The 11,276-nt window shown below is 40.4% G+C and overlaps 1 protein-coding gene across 6 annotated transcripts in view; it reads right to left on the bottom strand.

Moving 5' to 3' along the window:
* The window catches only part of PIP5K1B (phosphatidylinositol-4-phosphate 5-kinase type 1 beta), a 111,016-nt gene that overhangs the window by 65,702 nt on the left and 34,038 nt on the right, over positions 1 to 11,276 (bottom strand). For 4 of the 6 annotated variants that reach the window (XM_026073473.1, XM_026073476.1, XM_026073471.1 and 1 more), the window contains 2 exons: positions 9,142 to 9,226; positions 6,977 to 7,045 (listed from right to left, as the gene is read on the bottom strand). In XM_026073473.1, the coding sequence (XP_025929258.1) occupies positions 6,977 to 7,045; positions 9,142 to 9,144 (72 nt within the window). In that variant the 5' untranslated portion in view covers positions 9,145 to 9,226. The remainder of the gene's footprint in view (positions 1 to 6,976; positions 7,046 to 9,141; positions 9,227 to 11,276) is intronic. The other 2 variants (XM_026073475.1, XM_026073472.1) reach the window with 1 other exon arrangement.

Raw genomic sequence — 11,276 nt, 5'->3', positions numbered from 1 at the left:
CAGTTGCTTTAACTGAAACTTCTGGAGGTGGCTTCCCCACCTCAGCATGCTCTCTGCAGCTGACCCGTTTGAGCAATTAGTTTCCTTTCATACCAAATACAGACAAGGAGATAAAAACAGAGCCACTAGATACCCCCAGTGGCTGAACCAGTCTTACTGTTTCTCTACAACTGGTATCTATGGGTCACTCCAGCCACAGTACTCCTTCACTACTCCTGCACTTCACAGTGCCTCTCCCTGCCGGTCGCTCACCCCGCTGCTGCAGGCCACGCTTTGTGGGGCTCAACCTCCGCCCACCACTCTCGCCTCTGGATCCCGACGCTCAGGAGTGAACGGCTATTTCTAAGTTGCTCCTCCTTCCCACAGAACAAAGTTACTTGGTGCTGCTAGTCTGCTTCACAGGCAGCAGCTGTGACCTCCAGATGAAAAGGCTATCCCAACATTTGTGTTATAATAAGGCAAACTATTACTCAAAAGCAGCAGAAAGACATGTATCTATTTTCACAGGGTATTGTAATTAGGGGAAGTGCCATAGATTGAGAAAAGTAAGGGTCAGCAGCAAAGGTGGAGAGGCAGCAGCAGAGGTTAAAGGTCAGCAGAAATATCCAAGGTATGTCTCCTCTTGCAGAAAGGTATTCATTATACAGGTCTATGCCATGTTCTTGGGCTATTCCTTTTCACTGCATCCTAGAGTCATGCATGCTGCTCTACAGCGTTGGCTGTGCTATTACACATATCAATAGCACTTCTATTAGAACATAAAGACTAGATTGTATGCTTTTCTGGCTTTGGTATGCTTTGGTTTTTGGCTCTATCTCTCTCTGAAAAATAATTTGATCCCTGTAAGTTTGGCAGTAGCCATTGCTCCAAGCAAAGCCATAAAAGCCACTCATTTCAATGTCTTTGCAGAAATAAAAGCAAAGTCTGCCACTGAAAGCAGGTCTCAGTGGAGCACAAACTCCATCAGGGAAATTTCAGAGTCCGTGAGAGTAAGCACCCTATCTGCAGACATCAGACACAGGGCATAAGCCAATGCAAACAGTGATGTAGCAGTACTGCTCATGCACGTTTAAGTTTAGCAGCAGGTAGCTGATTTCCCTTATTCAGGTAAGTTCCATTTGCTCCTCGGCAAAGTGACTCACACTTACAATATGCAATTTTGAGTAGCTTATGTAAAGCGCTTGTAGTATGCTAAGCAGAACCACCGCAGGCTATGTAACAATGAGACACAGTCTAATTGTATACGTACGTGGCAGACTTTAATCTACAAGCAAAGATTTTGATAATCTAGCAGCAGATTTCCACAACACAACCACTATGTCTATTTGCTTTGCGTTCTGGTGCGACTTTCTTCTATATGCTTAAAGTGGTCCAACAGACCTATCTATGCCTCAGTCTTGCCACCATCCCAGTATTAATTGCCAGGATCCTACCGAAGTCTGGTTTACCAGGAAGCAGAATTAGGGGCTACCATGTGGTCTGAGGACATCACAATGCAAAAGCTGCATGTGCTAATCAGAGTCAGGTGCAACTATAATGATTCTCACAAACAAAGGTTGCAAAATATTAGGAGGAAATTAAAAGAAGTGGCTATTGTATCCTCCATATTTGAGTGACCAGACTGTGACGGATATTCAAGAGGAGTTATAGTCTGGTGACTGCATTGTGTTGTCAAGGTCCTTCGCTTAGAATTTCAAGCATCAAATGGAGGAAGTATCCAGAGCTTCTCTTTTTCCCCTCAATTTCTCTCTTGGGGGGGTGGGGGGGGGGAAGGGAATGACACGACTCAAAGAGCTGGCCACATTTTGCAAAATTTCAAATCTCTTTGATCTCAAAAGTTATTTGAGTCCTGTACCTTAAAAGCTGCATTGCACATATATCTATGAAGCTTTTGTTCCATTAGCCAAATTCTTTGATTAGAGTGATTGAAATTTTTCAAATGGTATCTACACTCTTTGGAAGCTCAGAAACTTCATGAAATTTACAGGTACTGAGAAAAAAACAGCAGGGGTCTTAGAGATTAAAATACTTGTAGTGAAGGACCACATTGAAGAGCCCTATAGACCGACTTTAAATAACACCATTTTAGAGTGAAGATATTCAAGGAAAAGCTGTGGTTTTCTAAAGCAAAAATGTCACAGAAAGTTGTGTTCCATCATCTCTCAAGGACACCTTGACTAAGTAATATCATACAATTAAAAGCTAGCAGAACGTTTGTGTAAGATTGCAGTGGCAGGAAAAATCAAAAATATTACAGGTCAATCGATAAAAATGATTCAATACAGAAATTGTGCCACTGCCTTGGCTTAGTTATGCATTTCAGAAAGTGTACAGCATCTGAGGATGTTCTAGTAGTCCTTGCATAAGGCCTCTCACAAGCTTCTAGCAACCCAAGACATTTTCTTGGAGCTCCCAAACATTCATATTCATGCAGCTGGCAAGTCCGGTTTTCCTCTGCCATGAAAGTGCACCAAAATATGAATATCGTAAAAAATTGAAGAAAAACTGATTCAATGAACTAAGACATTACCAACCTCTGTTTTAGCAGAGCTGAACAAAACCATAAAGAAAATATCTGAAGAATTTAAGAGTCCCAGGAATATAACTGATAGGCCTACAGAATACTTATTATTCCAGGAAGCCTTACCCTGGATGAAGTCTGAGAATCTCGGGGAGAAAATCTCCTTTCTAACTACTTATCTACATAAATTCAGTGCTTGTTTGGAATGTACTGGTAATGCACAGCAAAGATACCATAGGTCTGAAACAAAACTTTTCCATTATAAACAAAATTCTTTTTCCTGCAGGATGCATGGGCAGGTGATCCCTCTGCGAGCTCTGTCAAGGCCAAACGACGACGTAAAGAATTACAGCAGGCCAAAGTACACCGATGCATACACACAGAAAGGACATTTTGAAGGAAACCACATTTTGAGGAGCACCCATTTTCAGCAGTGAACAATTCAAGTGCCTCCTCTTGACAGAGAGCTACAAACTAATTTATCCCCACTAAGCAGTCCTCAGAGACGAGGTGCACTAAATGAGAACAACACCCTCAGTAGTGCACACCCTGGCAGTGCAAACAGAATGCAAAGTACGAAATTACAAAATGAGAAGGAAACAACAGAAAAGGGAGTGGATTAAGGGGTCTTTGTCTCCCCCTCATCCCCCAGCTGCTGCATCTAGCAACATGGCACTCAATTGCTGCAACTGCAGCTGCATAGCCTACTCCCTTCCACCTCAACCATGTCAGTTCAGCTGCTGCTCAGAGCTATACCGACAGCATCTGCTCCACAGTCTTTAGAAATGAGAAGGGCGAGTGATCCAAGAGAAAAAGAAAGTGAAGTTTTTCTGCATGGCCCAGCAGAAGAATGTTTTTCCTCACCTAGCCGTTAGAAATCATTTGTTCTTTGATGAAAATGGGTTTTAGTAAGCCATCATTCATTTCTGTATCAATGGGACAGACTGTATTGCACTAAGGCAAGCAGTTTTGTTTATACTCCATAAAACCACTTTTATCTCCAGGATAAAATATTAATTTTTCATATTTACATAAAATAGATCTAAACAAAAGTATCAAGTATTTGCAATTATTTTCTCTAATTTTCCTCCAGGTTTCCCTTACTGTTCACAGTTCTTATTAAGAGATATTTATATTTTCAGATCAAGCAACTTACAGTATATTATTTAATATATACAGATTAGTAGGCTTATTTCTCACCAGACCTGGCACATGGAAAATGTTTCTGAAGCCAAGACATTTATATCTCTTCGTTTTGTCTTATGGGTCGTTGGATTTGACAACACAAACAGATGTATTTCCCATGCATCACTTTCCCCTTTTGTATGTACTTTATACATATGACTAACACTGCACAAACATAACCTCTACATGTTATTATGGGAGATGACTGGATACAACATATAATTAAGCAAAATGCAAAATTATTTGAGACACAAGCTATTATTTTGTTTTTTAAATCAGAGTTTGAGGAATGCTTTGGTATTTTTTCCTCAGGCATGAGGAAAATTTAACCCTTCAGCAGGACAGTACCAGTGCATTACTCACCCCAGAAATTTAATTTTAGTTTTGGCATTATAGACATTCCAGCATGCATCTGAATATCATGTAATTTTTGTTACAAAGCTACTTCAGATTCCTAATCGGCAAACCCCTTTGCAGTTGCTGAGACAAAGAGGCTGAAGAGGCACTTCGGTGCATCTGCTCTGAGAGATGAGAAAGAGCCCCAAAAAAGGATTTTAAAGTTAAGACCAAACCACACAGCCTAGGGGTGCCACCCTTAACATTGAGTTACAACCTTGCTCAAGACAGGGTTACTGTTACCGAGTCCCACCACAGCACCAGCAGACCCCACAACAGGAGATGGGAGGATGGCGTTCACTCTGCCTTTGCTAAGCTCTCTGCTTTAGAAGAGAGACTGAAACTGTCAGGGTATTTCAGGAAGATTATCTCCTCATATTAACACGAGACATCCCTTGCATTATCCACATAAAATATGAAGTTACAAAACATTTCTAATGTGTATGTTTCTGAAGAACATGTCAATTGCTCGTTCTGCCCCCAGTTACAGCACTGCTCTGTTGAACCCTCCCATGCTCGTACCTCGGGACACAATTTCTTTGGCTACCAGAGCAGCCAGCGCACCTCTTCAGAGCCACACAGGACTGGCAGAAATACTGCAGGTCACCAAGATATATACTGCTGTCACAGGTGCCATGTCACACACTCCTCTGCGAGCTCACTCTGTCCCACCTTAACAAGCAACTGGTATGTCACTGCCCTTGAGCTACACATCAGAGGTCAGAGCAGAAATAAAGCCAGAACTGGCACACGTCAAGGTAAGATACTGTCCTTTGCCTGTTATAGGATGAATAGCACAAGCTTCTTCATTTCTGTTATGTATAAATAAAGACAAAAAAGGGGAAGTGAGCCCTCTGAGCAATGAGGGTGGGTTAGCAAGTACAGATTGGCTCCTGAACTACCCGAGTATCTTGCCTAAGTGTTTCCACTGGGATCAAGGGCATGGTGGGATGGGAACTGGAACTGCCCCAGGAGCTGAACAAGCATCAGCTGAGGAAACAAGCTCTTCCCCATCCCAGGCTTCTCAAGGAAGTGACACAGGAAGTCACAGGACAGAGCTGCAAGTATTTTCCAGCCAAAACACCAAAGTGCAATAATACATGACTGGAGAAATGTAACTGCAATACYTGCGTCAAACAGGGAAGAAAAGTGATCATAAGCAACAAGAGATAGATACATGGGTCTGATCTTAAGTGTGAACAAGACTAAGTAAGCAAGATCTTCTAGAGAAAATTACCAAGACCTAGAATTAAATGGGAAATGCTACAAAATGCCTCTGTTAAACACAGGTCATGCCAAGTTCACCTCATAACCAMCTTTCTAGACAAATGCAGCTGGCTTGTCTGGACTTCAGTAAAAAAATGTGAAACAATGTTACCTGGGAAATCTAGAGAAGGTGTGAATTAACAGAAACTGCAAGGTATGTAAGGTGCTTGGCTTCAGAGGAGATACCTTGTTAAAATGGAAAGCATCAGGCAAATGCATGCCGCCAGTAAAGTTCTTCATGGATAAATCATGGAGCCAAACTTGATGAATTTTCTTTTTAATTAACAATATTGGCAGAAAAAGCAGGAGCTTAATGACAAAATTTGCTGTTAACACTATGCTATGGGGCATCTCCTATACAGAATCTCAAACAGAGAACACCTGGGGATGTGAGTATATGAAAAGGAATTAAAATCACTAGGCTAGTACAAGCAGAGAAAACTGGAAGCTCAGGGGAAAGCACAGAATCTGGAGGTGATCACAAGCTGACTGAACTCCCAGCCTGATGTGGCTGCGATTACTGGAAATATGTCTCTGACAAAGCCTAGCAAAGATACAAAAGATTTGGTGCCRCAGTAAGACATCTTTACAAGGCTTCCTTTGGAATATTGTGAATTTAAGAGTAGGACAGGAACAGAGAAGGGCACGTAGGGTGACCAGGGGAATGGAAGCTCACCTGGGGAGGGACTACYCGGATTTGTCTCATCTAGCCTAGCAATATAAAACCATATGTGTGTCTACCCCAGACACTGAGCTTTGTTCCTTTCTGGAACCATATTTCAAGAACAATTTTGACTTCAATATTTTAAAGTCATTTCTGAGAAAAGCAGCTGTAACTTTAAGGCAACCTAGATGCTGACAACATGGCGGTCAACAAAAGGGGTGGGAAAAGAAGTAGTTTATTATTCTCCTTGACTTCACCAGCAGTGCTGTAGACAACACTCAGAAACGAAAAACCTTAACCTATTATATACTGTGGGAGCATCTTGTATTATTACAGAAAAAAATCACCTCTTCTGTGAGATGGTGTGTGCTCGTGTATAYGCATGCGTGTATCTCCCTGGTGGTATCTCCACTGCTAGGTGGACCTAAATAATGTTGCTCCTGGAAAATCTGTTACTACATTTAATGTTATCTACTAAACAATATTTCTTAAAGAAAAAACAAACTAAAAAAGCACGCACACACCGTGCATCTCTGACAAAGTACTGAGGAGGGTATAGGGTAATTTTGTAGTCCAGAAACATGGTATAAACATGCAAAGCATCTGAGAACTTACTGTACTGGATTTCTGACAACTGTGTCAGAATGACACTGATGAGTTTATGCCCAGAGATATCTCTGTTGCTAGGAGCGAAGCATTTTCCACAACGTAGCAAGGGTGCATATTATAAAGAAGTTGTATTGAACTAGCTTTCAATTAGTCAGCCCTGCAGAAATGTCTTATGATTTCACAGGAGGAATAAAATACTTTCAGTTGAATCATGGCATATCTTTTGTTCATTTTTGTATTTAGTCAGTTCTGAAGTACCTTTCACTTACAGTATGTTTCAATCATCCAATGTGAAGGGAAAAAGATGTAGAAAAAAGTTTACAGGTTTTACTTACCTTTTTATATGTTTTCTCTTCATTTGGCTTTCTGGCAGAAGCATCTCCATTTTCAATAACAGACGACATCTAACAACACAAGCTTAGGTTACAAAYAAAGTATTTACTTTAGAAAAGTAAGTGTTCAGCATATACAATTTATTAAACATTTTTTGCTAAATTCAGATACTTCAGAGAACAGCAAGTCACCAAGATCAGTCACACTTCATAGTGATACTCTTCCAATGAAGTTATCCTTAGTTTTCTTCTTTTTTAGGTCACTTAATTAAAACAATGTCAAGAGCAGCTGAAGATAGTATTTTTATTATTATCATTATTATTAAAGTAAGCTGTTCCCCTCTTTGTCGGGGCAATTTACAACTGCACTGACATGTCCTATTCTACTGTATCCGAAATTCACTTATCTGACTCACTGAACTCATTGTTAATTCAGCCATTATGTATTTTAGAATATTTTACACATTTATTTCTTTGAGCAAGCAACATATTTTCAAGCATATACACATTCTTTGTTCCTGATAATTCCTGCTCTACTACCTTTATCCACTTCTGTATAACATCTCAACTCTAGTTTGGGGCCCCAGACTTTGTTGGCTTATGTCATCAGCACCAATATCCCAGCCCTGTGCAGGCCACCAACACATTCAGAAGGAACCACACCTCCAGTTTCACCTCTTCTTTACCAGAAAGGTAAAGATTTTTGCTATGAGCACTGATCCTACACCTGACATCTGCTGTACGGCCCTCCCCCAACGCAAACCCTCACTTCCCCAGAAGCTGATGCCCTAAGGTACCTCCTCACCATCCAGCCGTGTGCGCTCCTGTCTCATCTGACCTCTCCCAGCCCTGCTGCCATCACCACCTAGACCTACCCCAAGATGCAGCAGCTGCTGCTTCCCCCATCAGCGGGTTATCAGCTACCAGGAGCAGCAGCCCAAGCACTAGGTCTGCCTGTGTCTCCCCACCTCCTTCGYGGAGGCAGGGTCAGGAGTGGCCACTATTGCTGCCATCAGCACGTTCCTCTCCCACCGACCGGCAGTCACTGTGCCGGGCTCTTTGCAGCGCATGCAATATCTGCCCTGTTAGCTCCGTTAGTGAATTCGATTACTGTTCTGCCAACACACTTGTGGATTATTAAAGGAAAACTACTGCAAAGATTGTCAGTAACAAGGTAAAGGTCAAGTTAACATTTCTCACCACATTTTCTTTATGGCTACTTCATCGACTTTCAAACCACCTCTGTCACTGTCCRTATTTAAACCATATTTTAAAGAACTTTTCTTAGCTTCTAAATTACTTGACCTGCAAACTCTTTAGGGAAGCGCAATGTCTTTTTATTAGATGCTGTACAGTGGCAAGCAAAAACAGGAGCTACTAGACACACTGCTATCCAAGAAAGGTAAAGTTTGGTAAACTGATTAGATGCAACATTTACTGGAACTCAGTGAAATTTTATTTTCTAYGTCCTCTTATTCTTTTAAGTTATGTCAACAATACAGTCCTCCTACAAAGAAAATATGTGTTTTCCTTTTTCGTTCATATTGTTTGGTCACTTTACAGTTTCCATGAAAATATTAAGTTGATCATAGTCATGCAGTCTTTGAAATTCCACTTTTCCAAGACAGCATTTCTTCAAACACCTTTTTAAAAAAAAGCAAATACCTAAGAGATGCAAATTATCCTCTGTCCTCCTCTACTGAACCACTGTACCAGCACCTTACAYGTCCGCAACACCAGCACTCATAAGGATGCGTTTGGAAGGGATTTTCCAAGCAGACTAAAGGACAGTATCGCCTCAACATGATCCTCTGCTTCTTCCCGCACCAGTTTGTAGCTATGCAGGCAGACTTACACACAGCAGTGAAAACCTGCTCCCCTGTAGATCCTGTAAGATGAGCTAGAAGCTGCAGTGATGGGCAGAAGCATAAGGCTTGTGTTTGTAAGCCAGATTTTCAGCAGCATGTCTCAATGGCACAAAGCCTTTTGCTCCCTTAATGCACTGTATCCTCAAAGTTGCAAGGAGGTATTTGACATTACATCTTACCATTGCTGTGAAGCAACAAYAGATCAAGAATAAATAACTAAATTAGAGATCACTGGGGTCAGATGTGTTCTAAAAATCATGCTAGATTTTGCCAACAGTTTCATAATGGAAGTGTACATACCATTCTGAACTACAGGGCAAGTCATCTGGAGCTGAGAGCTATGGTCAATCCATTCACTGGTGCTGTTAATATTTTCCAGGACCTACTAAAAAAAAAGTCTGTTATCATTATACCATCATAGATTTATATCTCACAGAATAGCTTTAGAATTCCTTTTAATACTATTTCTTGGCCCAGGCAGGCAACAATCCAGCTAGAAGTGATGCTGTTCAAGAGCATTCTCAAATATCTTGGTTACTAGCAGGTCATTTAACATACTTAGAAACGAGCAGTGTTACACAGGATAAAATCAGCTCAATCTAATTTGCCTTTACGCTAGATATTTCACTACTGCAGCACTAACAACCCTACTATACAACATTTATATGGAGCAATAGACATACATGCCCTGCAGCATCATGTAATTACACATGCTCTTCTATGAAGAGTTAAAAAATACTAAAACTTATAATCCCCACTCACTGGGAACAGCCCATATTTCTAATTCCATCTAAGTAAGAGAGATGAGCAACAGAAGTGAGCATCTGGAGGACTGAGCACTGATTAGTTTTAGATAACAAACTCATTTTGGAAGTCTTCTGTAACAGTAGTTTCTACACAGTATAATTTTTGCGAGTGATCTTCTTAAGGTGAGGTATTAACTAGTTAAAATGGGTTGRCTACACACATGACAATATTAAATATTCAGATATTATTTTATAGCTCTTTGGAATCAGCTCTTCCCCCCATCTTCCACATCATCTTTAAGCTATATCGATACAGTCAGTCTTCCATTTCATTTCTCAGCTACATTGGAAGAAAACAGATCTCATCTGTCTTTTAATCAGTAAAGATGGCATCTTGTACCTAACTAAAAATTGATAAAAAACCCAAAAAACAAAAAAAATGCTTCCTTCACTGAGTTTAACTTTCCAGTAATCAGAAAAGTATCCATAACACCACTCAAAAGTCTTTTTATAGATTTCAAAACAGTATTTCCCCTACTTCAGCTAGCTATATTCTTCATTGTAGCCTTCAAGCAATTAATATATCTTAATTAATAATTCCATTACTTGAATATGTATTTCCATCATCCTGCACTTCAAACTTCTACTAAAGACAATGAGTCTGTTTAAAAAAATTTTTAAATTGACTACAACTTMTCTAACCCGTCTATATTCACACATTTTATATCACTAGTTAACACTAACCCAGGTTTGTAACTATCAGTACAAGAACACAGCCATCAGGCACTCTGGTTAAGACCACTTTCTTAGAAAAAAGGATCTATATTTCAATTTAATCACCAGTAGTACAAAGACTGCTTAATTAGACTGACCCCTTGGGAAAGCTCTTCCAAGATAACCCAAATTATTCCCTTCCTCCCCTTGCCCTACCCCAAATGAACCTAGATACAGTAATATTTTCTGCTACTCCCCAAATCTCCTAAGATATGGTTATACTCAGCAAAGGCCAAATATGAAGGCAGCATAGAAACTTCCTTTCAGTAATATGTTAGCTGAAGAAACATCAATGCCAGATGTGGAATAAAAGCCTGTTTATCCCTATATAGATAAATTATTCAAGAACACCTCATTCATGTGAAAATAGGCCCCTGCAATGTTGCCAACATGAGGAAGACGGTTAGATCCCAACTGCAGTAACTACTGAATACACAAATTAACACACCATGAAGAAGGTAAACTTCTCCTATACAAGCCAGTTTATTTCACTATTTCCTAGAGGCATCTAGGAATAGCAAAATTTCAGTTCATAGCCTTTTGAGAAACAGCATACACAGCACTGATTTAACCGCAGCTGTGTTAAACATCTTTCAAGACCTTCACTTTGACAACCTTCCCATATTCCGTGCAGATAATTTCTTGTATTCTCCCTCTACTCTGCAGCTACCGAAATGGTACAGCGTGCCTCCTCATGTGCTTTATAGCATGCGTATTAAGGGCTACCGTTTCAGTTCTGTAAAGGTTTATAGTGCAGAGGTAAGTCAGAACTTAGAGACTTGGAACCTATTTCCAGGGTAAGCTATGACTATTTATTTTATTACAGTGCAGGGAAACCACCTTAGCTACAGCGTTGGATGTCTGCATATGTCTGACAAAGGACAGGCTCCCGACAAAGTAAGATTGGGACCTGGG

The sequence above is a fragment of the Apteryx rowi genome, unplaced genomic scaffold, assembly GCF_003343035.1.
Source record: "Apteryx rowi isolate R43461 unplaced genomic scaffold, aptRow1 scaffold_37, whole genome shotgun sequence".
In the NCBI taxonomy this organism is placed as follows: domain Eukaryota; kingdom Metazoa; phylum Chordata; class Aves; order Apterygiformes; family Apterygidae; genus Apteryx; species Apteryx rowi.
This window is presented reverse-complemented; position numbering and strand designations above follow the sequence as displayed.